At 36.1% G+C, this 17,312-nt stretch overlaps 1 protein-coding gene across 1 annotated transcript in view; it reads right to left on the reverse strand.

The window, feature by feature from the left end:
* The window catches only part of CDH8 (cadherin 8), a 404,121-nt gene that overhangs the window by 57,471 nt on the left and 329,338 nt on the right, over positions 1 to 17,312 (reverse strand). The window contains exon 10 of the mRNA XM_086349550.1: positions 6,133 to 6,250. Within this exon, the coding sequence (XP_086205676.1) occupies positions 6,133 to 6,250 (118 nt within the window). The remainder of the gene's footprint in view (positions 1 to 6,132; positions 6,251 to 17,312) is intronic.

Below are 17,312 nucleotides of genomic sequence, written 5' to 3' on the forward strand. Positions count from 1 at the left end.
AGTAAATAACATTATTCTTTAATGACACAAACAGCAAAGTAGTCTAAACAAGATTTGGTTAAAAAAATGTGTTTTCTGAGTAATTCTTTATACTTCCTCTAATGTACGGTTGCTTCCAACAAGTGTTCTATTTTTTTTTTTCTTTTGAAGCAAAAGTCTCAGAAAGCAAAATTCTAAAACAAAAATAAAACAAATTTCTATGCTGTAAGGTATTTTTAAGATAACTTCAAGGTAACTAACCATGTGAAAATTTATCTATGGTTTTTTCTCTTTCAAAAATCTTCAGAATTAGAATTCTCTATAAGAACCAGAAATGATTGCCAGCAGGTTGACAGCGAAGCTCTGACTCATTTCATAACTTTGAATAGCATATGGACAACTACACATATCAGCGTATGCAGTGTATCTAAATTATATCCGAAGGAATCAGCAATCTCAGAACTAAATTGTCTTCCATAACATACACTGGAAAATATATGCTGTGCTGTACTGTGTATGACCAGAGCAATAATTTTAGGCTTATCGATTCTTGCAAAAGAAATTCTTAACTTCTGAGGGTACTCTTGTATTATGACTTAAAAAAAGAAAACCGAACATATGAAAAAAAAAAAGATTTGGAAATGATACAAAATAACAAGAGCTTTATAAAAACTACTTAAGCAAAGAAAATCTAGTTTTCTGACCCAAACTCTACAGCCACACTCAACTTGGAAGTGCAGATCTGTTATCTATTTTTCTTAACTTGCACATCGCCTTTAATTACAGTTTAGACGACAAAATGAAACATAAATGGCTTTTTATCAACGAAACATTGCTGGAAGCATAAACAATAAATTATGAATTACTGAAGCAGAAGCCTTTTCAGATCATGTATGCATAATGCTATTCTGCATATTCGGAATCCCAGTTGGCCCCTTCTGTTTCATGCAAATCGAACACTACCTTTTATGATTTAACACTGAGGAAAAATGCCTTGCTTCATATGGGTAAAAGCTAGCACCATATATGAAAAAGCGCTCTTGTCAATGTTTGATGCTGTGGAAGTCTCCTGTGTGAGCAGAGTGGGCAGGATCACCATATTGGAAGCATGCGTGGATAGGTATTCATTATCACACTCACACAAGCACACAGTGTTCACTTGTTGCTTAGGTATGGTTGCCAGAGTAACCCAATAATAATGAGTCCACTGTCGCTGAGGAATGGAGGCTTTGTAAAGAACACTTGAGGAAAGAGATGCTATTTAGGAAAAGTCCTCTGTTAGTTTCAAAGCAGCTTGGTGTAGTGGAAGAATTTAATGAGACTCAAGATGGCCAGAAAGAGGACAATCGGCTTACCAGCGTGGTCCTCTTTGCTGTGTGGATCATCAGGAAGGCCTTTCAGGTCTCATTCAGCCCAGAAGAGGTAAGGTGGCTTAAGAGAGAGGAAAGAGGAACTCTGCCTGGAAACCTACCTCCTGAACACAGGAGAGGTATTCATGAGGATTAAGGTGGAGAGAGGATGGAGAGCAGAGGACCAGCTCGGGCTGGCTTAGAAGGAGGGAAACCCACTTCCAATCAGTAAATTTTAGTTTTGGGGCAAGAGTCTTCTGAATTAAGTTGGTATTATTCAAAAGAGCAAAGGAAGACTGTCATTCATTTTCCAGCTTATACAAAATGATTCCCGTAGAGTCTGTTTTGGGAGGTAGTAGATGGGTTTAAAACAACTTGATATGCTAGAATGGAATGTCATCTTAACAAGCTGGAAACTGGAATTAGCCTTTGTGTGGAGAAAGCTGAGTTTCACGTTGGCAAAGAAGAAAGAAAAAAAAAAAGCCTGCATATTTAAAACTAGATCCAGGAATCCCAGCGATTTTGTGGCTGGTAAATATCTTCATTCTTTCCCCACCTTCCCGGCTTCCTATTTTTTCTCCCTTTTATGTTTCTTTGATGATACCCTTTAGACTGCAATGCATTGCAAGGCATATTAGTGAGGATCACGGTTTTCACAGCTACCAAATGAGGCCAGTTTCAGAACTACTGTGCAACATTCAAAAATCAACAGAATTAAAGCTACAAAGAGATCTGTTTGAGAACGGTAAACCAGAAGAGATGGAACATAGTACGGACATTTAGGAATTAATGGATTCATGTAAATAGGATCTTGTCCCATTTCATGATGAGTATTTTCCTATGTGCCAGACATTGGGATAAGAGCTCTGTAAGCCATCGGTTGCTTATATCCATCAAAGCACACCTAAGGGGTAGATAGGTGGTGTTACACTTGGTGTCACAGATGAGAAAATTGAGGCTTAAAATAACTAGTCTGCAGTCAGTATTCTCACAAGGGAGGTTTCTAGAGGATCAAAAGATGTGAAACACATCATGATTGAAGTTGGCCGTTGAGTTGAGATGGAAACCCTGCCAAACAAAACATGAATTATGCTCTAAACAGATAACTATGGAATGGACATTGAGATAACTGAAGGCACACCTATTTCAAAGCTCCAGTCAGCATCTCCATTATCCAAACTAATTACCAAAATCAGGCCTTTTAGAGTGAGGTTCTTGCTAATAGAATTTTGGTTAATGAAGTGTCATCAAGAAGAGACAAAAACAAAAATAGCGTCATCAGACACTCTGGTTTCCCCACTGTTTTTCCTAACCAGTAGTCTAATCAAGCTATAATTGAGGCCAAGTCGATGTCTTTCTTTCTCACAGACCCTCTTTAGGGCAGAGTTTTACGTTTATTCTCATTACTCTACACATGTGATTCAAATATTTCAGTAAAGATTCCCATTTTTCCAGCTAGCTTTCTGGCAATTTCCATCAAATCTTCTAACTACAGTGTGCAGGCTAGAGAAAATCATGTTTCTGTCAGCCTCTGATTTTCTGCATTCAAGATGTTTCTGTATCTGGGGGAAGTTCATTTATCTTCCCTGACTCGTTATAGTTAATTGTTGAGTATCTTCCATTTTCACAATTAGAATAGAAGTCAGTCCTGAAGTGCGGTCAGTCACACTCCCTTTGTTTATAAATTCATCCAACTGGAAGATGAAGAAAATGATACCTGGGGCTGCATAACTGAGAAGATATAAGTTGTTGTGGTTGTTTAGTGTGTACATGTGATGAGTGATTCATCACGTTTTTGACCTTTGTTTTCACCTTTATCTGTGTTGAAGTTTGCTTTCCTAATCTGGCAGGAATATAATTCTCATATATTCAGAAAGAGAATTATTTGTGAAATCACTCAACTGCAAAGAAGACAAGGCACAGTTAATTTCTATCTCATTTTGTTTTTGATGATGAATTAGTCAGCTGAAAATTGCAGAAGGACCAAGCTATATGAGAGGAGAGAAAGATCACAGTAAACTTAAACTGAAAGACACGCTGCAAGTTTCTTAGAAAAAGCCAAATGCTGAAACCATCTCCCTTAAAGATCCAGTTAATAAGAGGAGCCATCCACCCATCAATATGGATTTGACTATGTTGCCTCTCTCAAAATGTTAACTCTTATCTGGTGGGCTGGGACTTGTAAATCATGATGTTCTCAGTGGAGAAACATTAGCTATTGACCATTTTAAAGTCAATCTGAAGAAGAAAAAAAAACGTTCTGAATATGAGTTTATCATTTGATTTTCTCATGTTTCAAACATAAAATATACCGTAGTTTTAGAGTAAATGATGTCTAATATTGGAATTTTTTTTTTTTTTGGTTGTTTTGTGTTCTCTTATCATCTTAAGGAATGGGTAACAGGCTCACAAAACATCATCTTATCTACCTTCTTATCAATGTGTCTCCAGCATTTTAAATCCGACAACTTCTTTCCATTACTTTAATGGTTTCTACACATTAAGAGGAGACAAACTGTGGTTTATGCCCTATTTTCTTAGAAACTATCCAGATTCCAAAAAAGTGAAAGAAAACTCAATGAATTTCTGATCTAGGAAAGGAGAGATAGTGTATAAACTTGACATATCTGTTCTAAAGACCTGTGGGTTCATGATTTATTCTATGGAGATGTTGAATATTTGGATCCTAAATCCAAAGTCACAGAGAACATATGCCCTAGTTTCCACAAGACAGTCCTGGTTTATGGTTTTTCTAGGCTTAAATATAAATAGCAACCCCTTTCACTTAAAAAAAAAAAATCCCAGTTGGAACAATAAATTATATGGTCGCTCTCTACAAAATAAATCAACACATGTTTTTATATAAACATTCATGGCACAGAGAGTGTTCTTTCTCTTCTGAGCCCTTTTGTGATACCTAGGACCAACCCCCCCCCCCCCCGCGCCTTTTTTTTTTTGTAATTATTTCACACACTTGTGAGGTAAGTCAAAACTTAAGTCATTATTTTCTAGTTTCAAGAGAAAACAGATAATCCACATATCTTTCATATTTTACTGCAAATTTTATTGAAATGTGTGATGGGGCACAAAGAGCTTTCCTAGGTGTACAAGCTTCTACTTTGTATTAATTCTAACAGTTTGAGAAAACACTTGAAATGCATTCACCTTAGGACTAAAATCTCATCTTTAAAGGGTTTAGGGCATAGTAAATACAGTACAAAGCTACACTTTCACAAGCATGCAGTAACAACCTTTCATTCATCCAATACATGTTTATGCAGTATCTTTGAGCCATACCTAATGGCCATATCCTGAATTGCAGAATGCATAGAAAATGCCAAGGAGCTCAAAACCTGGGATGGGAAAACATTTCTTCACAGAGAATTTTTAAATGTAGGGCATTTGATATGCAAAAATAATGACTTATATCTGTTAGTTCACAATCAAAGAACTGCCCACACTTATGCACAGACTTTCAGCTCAGTTTGGAATTTCCAAGGGGGCTCTCATCTTAGGCATAGTCATGTGACTTCCGCAAAAAAGAAATGTTGGCAGAGTTACCCAAAAAACAAAAACATGTACTTGGATTAGAGCTCCTAATTAAGGGAGGCTAAAACATGTAACTCCATCACTGAGGCAAGAGATCAAGATTTCGTCTCCTTAATGTTTGCAACGGTGGAAGCCAGCTGAAGGGGTAATATCTATATAACAGCTTTCTCATTTCCTTTTCTGTGATGCATTCATGATCCCCAAAGAAACAAGTAGCATTTGTTAAAAGGTAAGGCCAGAATATACTTTAACAAGGGCCATACATGTTATTTCACTTCATAAGGGAAGTTTTATCAAAATTCACTACCTCCTTGAAACAGAACAAAGCAAATAATCCAAATGTCATGAACCAGATTTTACTCTTCCAACTGAGTATAGTTTTTTTTTTTTTTACATAGACCATTTGTAAATCTAAACAGATGCCTATAATAAAGCCAGAAGACAGACCCTGACAACATATTTATTTTGCTAATCATTCTGTGAAACATCTGAAATGAAGACTTAAATACATCTGAGCCAAAATAAATAGCTAAAAATCCTTGTTAAATATACTGCAGCTTAGAAAAGAAAAATGTATAGAAGAGATAGACTTTTAAAAAATGATCTATGACCTTCCTGTGTAATAGACAACAGTTAAGGGAAACGGTTAATCTGAGCTGGGTTCTTAACAAATAATGAAATGGATTAAATGTTCTCTGTGAGTAAAAGACTTAACAATAAAATCAGTTCATATTAGCACCAAAATAACACTGATAAGGAGTGTCCTTCAAGAAGGATTTTCAGATCTAATTGCTGTTGTCAAAGTTGGTACAGGCTTAAAACAAATACCTCTAATGTGTACCCACAAAGCAGGCAAAATTAGAGTAGGCTTTCCCTAAAGACTTGGTAAACATTCAATTAAAACTTAACAACTGCAAAGTATAAGCCAGCTCCTCCTCTATCAGATATCTCAGTATCTTAAAATTACTGGAACTTTCACAGGGTTTAAATCTTTATTGTTCATTTCCTATAAGTAAGGTGATCGAGGTACTGTCTGGGGTAAAATTAACTTGCACATTCACAATTTCCGTACGTATTGTTTGAATACTGGAAAGAGGAAGAGTTGCAATTACCATGCCTTTAGGCTGATAAGCTAAATTTTAACTGCTCATAGGTGAAGAAAAAATACTGTGCTGATATTTTCAGTGAAATTATGAAATCACATCCTATTTTCTGATTTATATCCTATCCTGTTTCCCAATGCTAATATATTTACCTTCATTTTTCTTGATGGTAAAATTCGGATTGTTGACCATTTCTGGAAGAAGACTGTATAAGAAATAATGTCCATTTTTGGGATCATCTTTGTCCATGGCACTCACTGTTTGAATGACCTGTAACATAAAACTTGACGTCAGCATTTCTGATGACATCAGAGGGCTCGCACTGCCTTTAAAAGCTGAGTGACATTCCTCTCATGGAGTGATACTTTGGTCCAAGGAATCGTTTCCATTTTCTAAATTGTTATGGATGGTTTGTGCCACGGATAAGGAGAAACATCCATCACTTTGAAACCTAACCCTGATAAGTTCATGAAAATTAAGGTCATTACCTTTGTGTCCATTTATTATCTGTGGCTTGAAATAGCAAATTTCAGGGTATTTGAAAACATTTTCATTGGGCCTTTAGAGGTTTCTTTCCACTTTGAGTATGGGCGGGCTTCTAGAATGAAATTTGGAATTGTACAGTGATTGTAGTGTGGCTTCTGGGAGGATATAGGAGGTAAAGGACTTACATCTTGAATCCTCACAGCTCCTCTTTCATTTTGCTGATGAGGCTGTAAGTGCCAAAAAGCATGTTCCTGGACACAAACATCACTGCCACACACCTTTCTGAAAAGTTGTGTCTTCTGTTCCCTCCCAGTAATGAATACTGTTTTTAAAGCTAGTGGATAACACATGCAAACAATGCTTTGGAGTGCATCCTAGATGAATAAATTATAGGGCTTAGAAGAATTACCACCGTGCAGAGAACTGTTTGGATAGATACACATACTCAGAATCGGTGCCAGTTGAATGTGCTTATTTCATTTGCAGAGCTGCATTAACTTAGTGCTAAGTTGTTCCGTGGGATGTCAAGAGAATTCACTTAGTAATTCATATTTATAAATTTGTGATATTAATCACTTCAGTATGAAACGCTGGGCAACAGCTAATGGAGTATAAATGATAGCTTATACTTCTACTGTAAATAGCTACAACATAATTTCTACAAAAAAATATGCCCACGAAGCATGACTGTCAAGGAGATATCAGATTTACCATCAAAAAAACACAGAAATATTTTTAGATATGTGAAATTTAGAGAATACAATTTGATGCCTAATATGTCTGTCTGAACAATTATGTTCTATTCAACTTTGCCAGTATCATTAAAGAGAAAAAATTGGATCACTTTTTTTTTTTTTTGAGAAAGATATCATTGCCTTGGACCTTATTGCCTACATAAGATGAGAACTACAATTTAATAACATTTCCAATAGCTGTAGAGTTTTGCACTGTATCACCCACATGCTATATGGTAAGCAGTATATCAAGGTTATTTCAGGCATAAATGAAATAACTTCTCTCATTTTCTATTTCTCCATTTTTAAAAAATGGAACATATTCCTACTTGGTAGGTATTTTACTCTTGTTAAGGACCTTGTGAAATGTCTTATAATTTTACTTAGCTTGAGTAACAGAAAATAGCACAAAATATAACTCATGGATAAAACAATGAGATAGCCATTAAGGTGATGGACTCTGAAATAAAGCTGCCTTGATAGAAGTCATAATTACTAATTGCATGACATGGAGGGACTTAACTCTTTTCGAAACTCAGTCTTCTTGTATTCCTAAATTTTAAATGAAAAAAATGCTTTTTTTCATAGGATCCTTTTCTTTAGGTAAATTCACATCAATTTCTTAACATACTGTCTGGTTCCTAGTAAATGTTCAATGAGTATTAGTCATCATCATTATTATTGACTATTTTTTGTTAAGGTCAATACCATTTTTTTCATGACATGGCACCTTGATAAGTGTAACAACTTTGATATTACACGAACAGGGCCTCACTTCTATCAAATTAGGTGGTAAAGCAATTTTATTTACTATATCTAAACAACTGGCATATTTGCCTTGACATTTAAGGGCAGAGAGATTCCCTGGGGTTCCAGTTTTATAAAGAAGGGGAGAAACTCTGAAACCCAGGTGACTCTTTTATTATATACAACCTACACATACAAATATTGAACAGAATAATTTTACAGAAGCCTTCTTTTAGGCAGTTACAAAGAACAGAGTGGGGGAAATTACTTGTGAGTACATGTAGCATCATCTTCTTCCTTTAACCAATTTTGTTTCAAAAGACTTCTCTTCCCAAGTCCACCTATTGAAGAAGTAATTCCTGAAGTGTGTGAGCACATGTAAAGAAGATCAGGGACTTTCCCTGGTGGTCCAGCGGTTAAGACTCCATGCTTCCAATGCAAGGGGCATGGGTTTGACCCCTGGTTGGGGAATAAGATCCCATATGCTGTGTGGCATGGCCAAGAAAATATTTAGAAATAAATAATAATAAAAATAAGAAGAACGAATGAAAAGAGGATTTCTTGATATTCTGGGGGTGGAAATCATTCAAATTTAAATGCACTCTTGAAGTGTAATTAACAGATAGATCTCCTACAAGCAACACCATTCTTAATATTTCTAAGTCATCTTCATGAAAAAGACTCATACATGCTGGTAAGTGAATATACATGTTAAGCCCTCACAACCAAAACAAAAGAGGCAATAATTTAGCTTACCTGAAGTAAATGAGTGTAATTACCTGTCATACCACGTCTCAGAAGTTTGGTCTAAATATTACACCTGCAATGAATATTTTTCCCACCGTTTATTTAAGCCAGGAACTCTGTAAGACATGCGACTTCTTGAGCTTGTTGAACCAAAAACTCTTGGAATAGGGCCTAGAAATCTGTGTTTTAAACACTCTTCTTGGTGATTCTGATGCATGCTTAAGACTGGGATCACTCTTTTGAGTCAAGGGAAATGATTGGTGTCTATATGTCCCCCGTTATTATTCATTAGGAGAGTTTGTACTGTCAAATGCACAGCAAAATCAGGACATTATGTGTTGGGGAAAAAGTGGTGAAATGGTGAACCTTTAAACTATCTTCCCAATATCCTATGAACTGGCTATGGTTAGGACTTTGGTTTAAATCATTTTTGACACTTCATTTATTTTTAATGCAGATGGCCTGGCTGGTCATTTTCCCTTAAACTAGATGCTTGGTAGATCATTTGGAGGACTTTTATGCTATTAAAATGCATAAAGTTACCCATGTTTAAAAAGCTGAAGTCTTCATTGATGTAATAACATCTGAACACATTCTGTTTTAAACAACAGAAGAATAAGAAGCAAGGAAGTGCACCTCCACACAAGCAGATTTTATAGGCACACTGAGTTGATGGCAAATGAAAAGCGCACACATTTCCCACTGGGAGCTACTTAGACATCAGTTGATTTTTTAAGTAATTGGAGAACTATTTCATGAAAATGATATAAAAATTTTGGAGAAGATATCAGTTTGTTCATAAGTGATGAGTTGGTGCTTTTCCCCCCTCCCACTGCTGTTATCGATACTACTATTGATATGTAGTATATCGATATACTACATACTACTGTGTACAGCATACATACATAGCATTTAGTTTAGGGGACATATATACACCTATGGCTAATTCACGTTCATGTCTGACAGAAATCAACAAAATTTTGTAATGCAGTTATCCTTCAATTAAAAAATAAATTTTAAAAAAGCATCTAGTTTAAGTACTTCCTAGCAATAAAGTTAGGATGCAGTTGAAAAATCGAATGTTTGATAATGTATTGTGGATTAAGTTCAAAGGAATCTAAAAGCTCATATACATCTCATCAGAAAAACAAAGCTTATCTGAGGTCAGGCATAAGGAAATGAATTTCCAGGTTATACTTGGATTTCCACTGGAGCAGACTCTGACTTGAAATCAATGACCTTTCTAAGGCATAAAACTTAAAAAAGAAAGTTTTTTGGCAACTGTGGGCCATATCATAATTCTGACTCTCAAAAAAAATGATTCATTGGTAATCAATAACATTAAATCTCAAATTATAGTAAAGCAAGAATAGTAAAGCAAACCTCAGATTGCTATTATTAAAACATTTTCTTAAGCTTTAATTTAGACTTTTATACTGACACAAAAATATTTTGAATAGTACAGTTTTGCTGTTGTTATTAACTTTTCAAAAGGCAAGCAGCCAGCAAACAAACACATTTCTGGTGACCTGATTGGTTAATAATCTTAAAATCCTCGTGGAATCTATTAGAATATCCCCTCTGAGTTTCTGTAGGTATTATTCATTGATTTGTTCTTAAATGATGAGTGTTTCTTTTTTTCCCTCTCACTGCTGTTACAAAAGTATCTGACATATGGTAGCTATTTAATAAGTATTGTCTAAATGAATAAGTGAGCAGATGAATACATAAATCATGTCAGGCATGCTTTAGCATCATCACTAACTCTTACGTAACCTTGAGAGGTAGACATGAAGAACTCTAGTGCATCAAAGACATTATGACATCTGATTCCAAGTAATTTGGATAACAACTCCTACATCCTCCTGCCCCTGTGTCAAAATCTTGGCGTTCATACCTTCTGCACATGTACTTCAGTTAAACTGGGGCTCAGACTTCCAATATTTTGGATAGCATAAGGATGAACTTATCCATCTTTGCCACCTATGTTATTTATTTTATGAGTATTAAAGGTTCCCCTTTGATTTTAAAGGTGGTAGAAAGCGAGTGAGTGAGGAGACATTAAAGGCAGTATAGAAAGGACAGGATACTTTTTGGTTTTCCATTCATTCTTTGGACTAATATTGATGGTTTTTATCAGTGAAATACTAACTCCTAATTTCTTAGAATACTAACTAACTTCTGATTTACTGAAATACTAACTTCTAATTTCTTAGATCCGACTTCCCTAAGGCTCTGTGGTAAAGAACCCACCAGCCAAGCAGGATACGCGGGTTCGACCCCTGGGTTGAGAAGATCTCCTGGAGTAGGAATGGCAACCCACTCCAGTATTCTTGCCTGGGAATCCCAGGGACAGAGGAGCCTGGCGGACTACAGTCCATGGGGTCACAAAAAAGTCCAACGTGACTTCAGAGCTACCCAACAACAAATTTCTTAGATCAGTAGTTTTCAACTTGAGGGAGGAAAAAATGAAACATGAAAGCAAAATTGTAAGAAATTATAGGAGGAAATACAGGAATTTGAGAAAGTACGTTAAAACCCATAGGATGACCCAATTATCCTATTATTTTCAAAACTTTGTAGCATAGTTGTAAATAAGCACTGTTCATATCCATTTAATGGATAGTTCTGGATACTTTTTTTTGGTAATAATTTTCAAGACAATTCATGTATACCAAGATTTTCCCTTTACTCCCCAAAGTGTTTTGTTATGTCTTATTTTTTTTGCATGAATATACCCTTGTCTTTAAAAAGCACTCAGTGGCTCTTTAGAGTGTGCATCTTAGAGTCTGAACTATAGAAAATACAGCAAGAAAACGCACATTAGATTATGTATGTTTCTTTTAAGCACTTAGTAAAGTCCTCAGACCTCTGGCTAGACTTTTGGGATCTGTGCCTTCACTAACCTGCCATAGAACTTCCAACATTTTTGTTTCATTCTTTTTCACTCCACTTTCCTTTACTGAAACTGAGTTGACATAAAATGATACAAAGCAAAGACTCTTGAAGGATGTATTTATACAAAGTTTGAAATTTTCAGCTGCTCCTGTTTCTTATTTTCTTTTGCTGGTCTCTGCATATTTCATGTGAATTTTGTATACCTCTGAAATGATTAATATTTATTTTTAAAAATTTCTCCATCACTTGCTCTGCTTTGAAAACCTCATTAGTAGGGCAAAATTCACAGTTTCAACATAGTTTAGAAGTCTCAACTTGCTTTTCTCCTCTCCATCTTCTACTATGTAACTTCACAGGAATATTTCCTGATGCCTCATGAATATCATAAACATTACTTCCTAGGCTGAAAATGCTAAGCATAATATTGTTTATTCTTCTGAAGCAAGATTTTTCCAGCTGAGTTCCATTTATCACTTGTTGTATCGTTTTCTATGAAGGAAATTCAAAAGATTTTATAATCAACTTTGGTAAAGGCCAAGGACCATTTGGGATTCATATGTATTTATTAATGCAAAATCAATAGAATATAATGTTGTTTAACTGTTTAATTCAGTGGTCCCCAACCTTACTGGGGAAAACACGCACATACACACAGGCACATCACATACCATAGCATTTACTGACACACTTTACCGTAAAGGTGCTTCTCAGGCATTCCCTTTAAGACATGCTATCCTCTAAAACCCTGCATGAGTCTTAAAGTCCTGGAACCCTCTTTAATCTCCTTTTGAAGGTGTTGTGTCTACATAGCTTGGTGGTTATAGCACTAACTTCATTAGCATCTCTGCCCTTCTGATAATACATCAGCTCCTCTTGGTATAAAGTTAAGTGAAAGTGAAAGTTGCTCAGCCGTGTCTGACTCTTTGTGACCCATGGACTATATGGTCCATGGAATTCTCCAGGCCAGAATACTGGAGTGGGTAGCCTTTCCCTTCTCCAGGGGATCTTCCCAACCCAGGGATCGAACCCAGGTCTCCCACATTGCAGGCAGATTCTTTACCAGCTGAGCATAAGGGAAGCCCAAGAGTACTAGAGTGGGTAGCCTATGCCTTCTCCAGCAGATCTTCCTGGCCCAGGAATTGAACTGGGGTCCTCTGCATTGCAGGAGGATTTTTCACTAACTGAATAAAATAAAATCTTGCCCAATTTATGTCGCTAACACAAAGCCTAGGATGACAACATCCTAATGGTTACTGTCAATTTCACTTTCTTCAAAAAGGTGTGCTCATCACCATGGCTTCCATGAACAAATAAAAACAAGCATACACATGTGGCCACCATGCTGCTGCTAAGTCGCTTTAGTCATGTCCGACTCTGTGCGACCCCATAGACGGCAGCCCACCAGGCTTCCCCATCCCTGGGATTCTCCAGGCAAGAACACTGGGGAGGGTTGCCATTTCCTTCTCCATGCTTCCATCTAAATTCTTATCCACTAGCTTGAAGGTTGAAAATAAAACAGAGTAATCATTCAGTAACAGCCCAAGATTTGTAAACAACCCTTTATACCATTTTTTCTCCTGTGGATCATTACTTATTTAGGTGAGGGGCCAGAATAAAGCCTGTGGATTTGGATTCATGCAAGAGGGTCAGCCAAAACATACAGAGGCTGCAAACATGATTTCAAGAAATATTTAGATTGTATGTGGTCCTGTAAGTTGATTCTGATGTACTTGAAGCAAATAATTATATTATCCCACAAATTCATATGGGGAGAAGTGATGTAGGAGCCCTTTCTTTACCCTTGATAAATATAAGACACTAGTTATCAGAGGAAGAGTTACTCCAATATAGGGGAATAGGTTGTCCTAGTTTATATTGACTCATTTAGGGATTATTTATAGTGTTTCACTCCAAATCAAAGCTCATAAATATATAACAATAACAGCAATAAAACCAAAAAATCTAATAAAATATTTTGCTATTAAAATTATGAAACTAGTTAAAATATATAGTACTAGTTGTTATAGTTATTTATTGAGTACTTGATGTTAAGTTGGATATTCCTAAAATATGTTTAAACTAACAGAAGACCCAAGGTTACAAAACCAGTAAATGGCAGATCTATGACTCAGACTTAGATTGTGCTAGTTTCAAACCTTCAAAACTTCTGTTTTTTTTCACTCTGCTTTTTGTTTTTTTAGCTTTCCCCCTCTGTCAAAGTCCCACTCTAAAAGTTATGCTTCTATTAGAGACTGTGTCTAAAAGTTATGCTTCTATTAGAGACTGTCTTGAAATGTTTTGTTACATGTGTCGTCTTCACAGAGTTTTATGCATTCCACTGATTTACCATCTCCTTACTCCACCCAAAGTAAAATGAAAATTGTATTTTATGCATTTTGTTGAGGCTATCAGTTTCATCTGTTCTAAAATCAATCTTCTCTCCCTCTTGTGTATGCAGATAGATCCTGAAAGATGCCTTCTGGCAGGAAAGTTAAAATTAAATCTTCTATATTTATTGTTTCATGAGTGTTACAAAATGCCATAATTTCACTTCATTGTTTAACATTTATTAGAAAAAGACCAACAGAAACTAAATATATATGTATATAAGTAGAGTACCAAACTCATTCACTGCTGCTGTTGATCAAGGGCTAATTCTACTTTTCTTATTATGTAGAATGCTTTTGAATAGAGTGTGTTATTGATCACGGGAGTTGACTTTTTTTTTTGACAAGTGCTCATTCTTGATCAGAATATTATTCTCATTAATGGAATTCCAAAATCTGCTCCTTGGGAAGCATTGTGAAATCCTAGAAAGTACAGGGACTGGGACACCTTCAAGAACAGACTTTGAAGCCCATGTTTCTTACTTTTCATGGGTGTGGATAGACTCTTACTCTTTTCTCAGCCTCAGCTTCCACATTTGTAAAATGTCTTTACACCAACTCCAAGCACAGTGGTACTGAGTGCATGTCAGATGTCTGGATGTATTACTGGATGCATGGAAGCATGCAGCCTCCCCAGTCACCTCTCTCCCCCTTCACTGCCAGCACAGGCCAGGCTACCATTATCTTTTGCGATTACATCCTTCTAGATGCTCTTCCTGTTTCATTGCTCATGCCCACATCTCTGTGTGTGTGCACATGCATGTGTGTGTATGGATTTTATTCAAACATAATACTCTTTGTCCAATTTCATTTTTCTTATTATATTCTTATTAAACTTGCTTATTACCCTTATTATTCTTAGCCACAGATGCCTTCAATTTTTCGAACACACCAAGCTTTTTCTCCCTTCAGGATCTTTGCACAGGCTTATCCTGTTGGCTAGAAGACTTCTGCTTTCACTTCTTGTATGACTACCCTCTTTCATTTTTTTTTTTTCAGTTTCAACTTAAATTATACCCATTTAAAAAGTAACTGTCTTGACAATGCCACATAAAATATCTCTGCTTTTTCTATACTCTCTTCTGTCCAAGTTGTGTTAGTGTTTTCTTCAGCGTAATTTTTAAAATTTATCTTATTGATTCATTCTATCCTTTTTATTATCCTTCTTCCTCATTCAGTTCCATTAGAAGGAACTGAATTTTTTGTTCTTTTCACATTGTTTCCCCAGGTAATATTACAAAACTTGGCATCCTGTAGATGCATAGTAAATATTGTTCAATAAATAAATGAATGATTTTTCATTTATGCACTATATGTCTGTAAATAAAACAAGTGTCTCAATGGTAATATCTGAGAAATTAATTATTAAAGTATTTGTCACTGCTAAATTAGAATGATGCTTCTAAAATTTTGTGAATGTCCATTACATGAAGAACGTTGGCTAGATACCTATCTATAAATATAGGCTATTATCTTTTTCTTTAACCTGTGATAGTCCCATGATAAGCAAACTTTATATTGCCTCAGTATTGGTCAGAGAGAAAAAGGATTAAAAGAGATAAATCAAAGTATATTTTTAACCCAGACATAATTAACTTGATGCTAAATAGCACATCTCATCTTCTACAGATGATGATGAGGCTTAAATTATATTCCACTAGATTTATTTACAGTAACAGGGAAGCTCCTTTCTGAAGGGAAAAAAAAAGCACTGAAAGGGTCTATTGTTAACTAATTATCGAATGATAAATATTCTCTAAGACTTCAGAGACCTTGACTCACATTTCATATTTAAACTATTTTAATTCTCTATGTATGGTAAGCAAGAGGTAAGCATCTAAAATAAAATCCTAGAAAGAGCCTCTTGAGGAGATAAAATGTAGAACAGAGTTATGGAAGTCCCTTTGGCAACACTGGCCATTGATGTTCTGTAATTTTCATGTTTGGTTCTGAGTGTGGTGGTACCATCACAGTGAAGGAAGACACTGGTTTCTTCTGGTGGAGCTGTTACCTGGTCCTCCACCTCTCCCGTCAGAGGTCCATTCTCCTCAGACAGAACCTGGTTTATCCCCAGCTGACTTCTTCTCAGCATCTGATAGATGTTCCCTATCTCTGGTGGCATGTGTCCTTTTTAAGGGATCTTTTCATTAAGATACTTCCATTTCCTCTCATCTCTTTAACTTTCTTTCTGCCCAGAGGACTTGAAATATTTTCTTGCAATTCTGTTATTTCTAATTTTATTAAGTGTCTACCAGAGAGAAAACTCTATGTGGAAAAAGATTGATGTTTGTCTGCCACTAAGTCCCCAGTACCTAGCCAAGTTCTGGGACATATTAATATTTTGTATTCAATAAGCATTTACTGACTGACCCAAACCTATCAAACTATTAGATACATACATTTTCAGCCATATATCTTCCTTTCTAATTTTGAAATCCTCAACTCATACCCTCATTTCTGCTTTGACCATCAAATAGGAGTAAGTAGAGAGAATCTTTTTATTCATCCTGTTAAACTGAGGGCCAAGTCATGGTAGTATTGAATTGGAGACTAAAAATATACATCACCTTATAACTTTTAACTTAAATTACCTGTAGCTATTTGGGGGAAATTATGTTAAATAAGAGTAACTAGCTAGTTACTATGGAGAAAGCAATGGCACCCCACTCCAGTACTCTTGCCTGGAAAATCCCATGGACGAAGGAGCCTGGTAGGCTGCAGTCCATGGGGTCGCTAAGAGTCGGACATGACTGAGCGACTTCACTTTCACTTTTCACTTTCATGCATTGGAGAAGGAAATGGCAACCCACTCCAGTGTTCTTGCCTGGAGAATCCCAGGGACGGGGGAGCCTGGTGGGCTGCCGTCTGTGGGGTCGCACAGAGTCAGACACGACTGAAGTGACTTAGCAGCCGCAGCAGCTAGTTACTAAGTTTTAAATAAGAGTAACTAGTAATAAGAAAATACCACATTAACATTTTAACTTTGAAATGGAGGGATTATTTAAAAGGATTCTACAAGGGATTCTCATTGATTTTTTTCCTTATAATATGGACTGTGAATTCTTTTTCTCTGTCATGGGTGGTCATTACCCTCTTAAGGGAACCAATTCAAGAAAATGTCATCTTTTACTTCAGCATCATGAGAAGGTGGCAGAATGAGATAGGACTTCAAGTTCTGCTTTCACCAGTGAGCCTATAACAATTTTAGCACAGGTGTACCATGAGCTAGGGATGCCGGCCTAGAGAAGAGGAAGTGGTTTTCCTTTCTTTTTCTGTATTTTAGACTCTGTTTAAATGAGTCCAATGGAGAACAGTCAAGTGCAGTAGCATCCT

The sequence above is a fragment of the Bos grunniens genome, chromosome 18, assembly GCF_055505025.1.
Source record: "Bos grunniens cultivar Pamir isolate PY7600 chromosome 18, Bosgru_T2T1.0, whole genome shotgun sequence".
Classification (NCBI taxonomy): domain Eukaryota; kingdom Metazoa; phylum Chordata; class Mammalia; order Artiodactyla; family Bovidae; genus Bos; species Bos grunniens.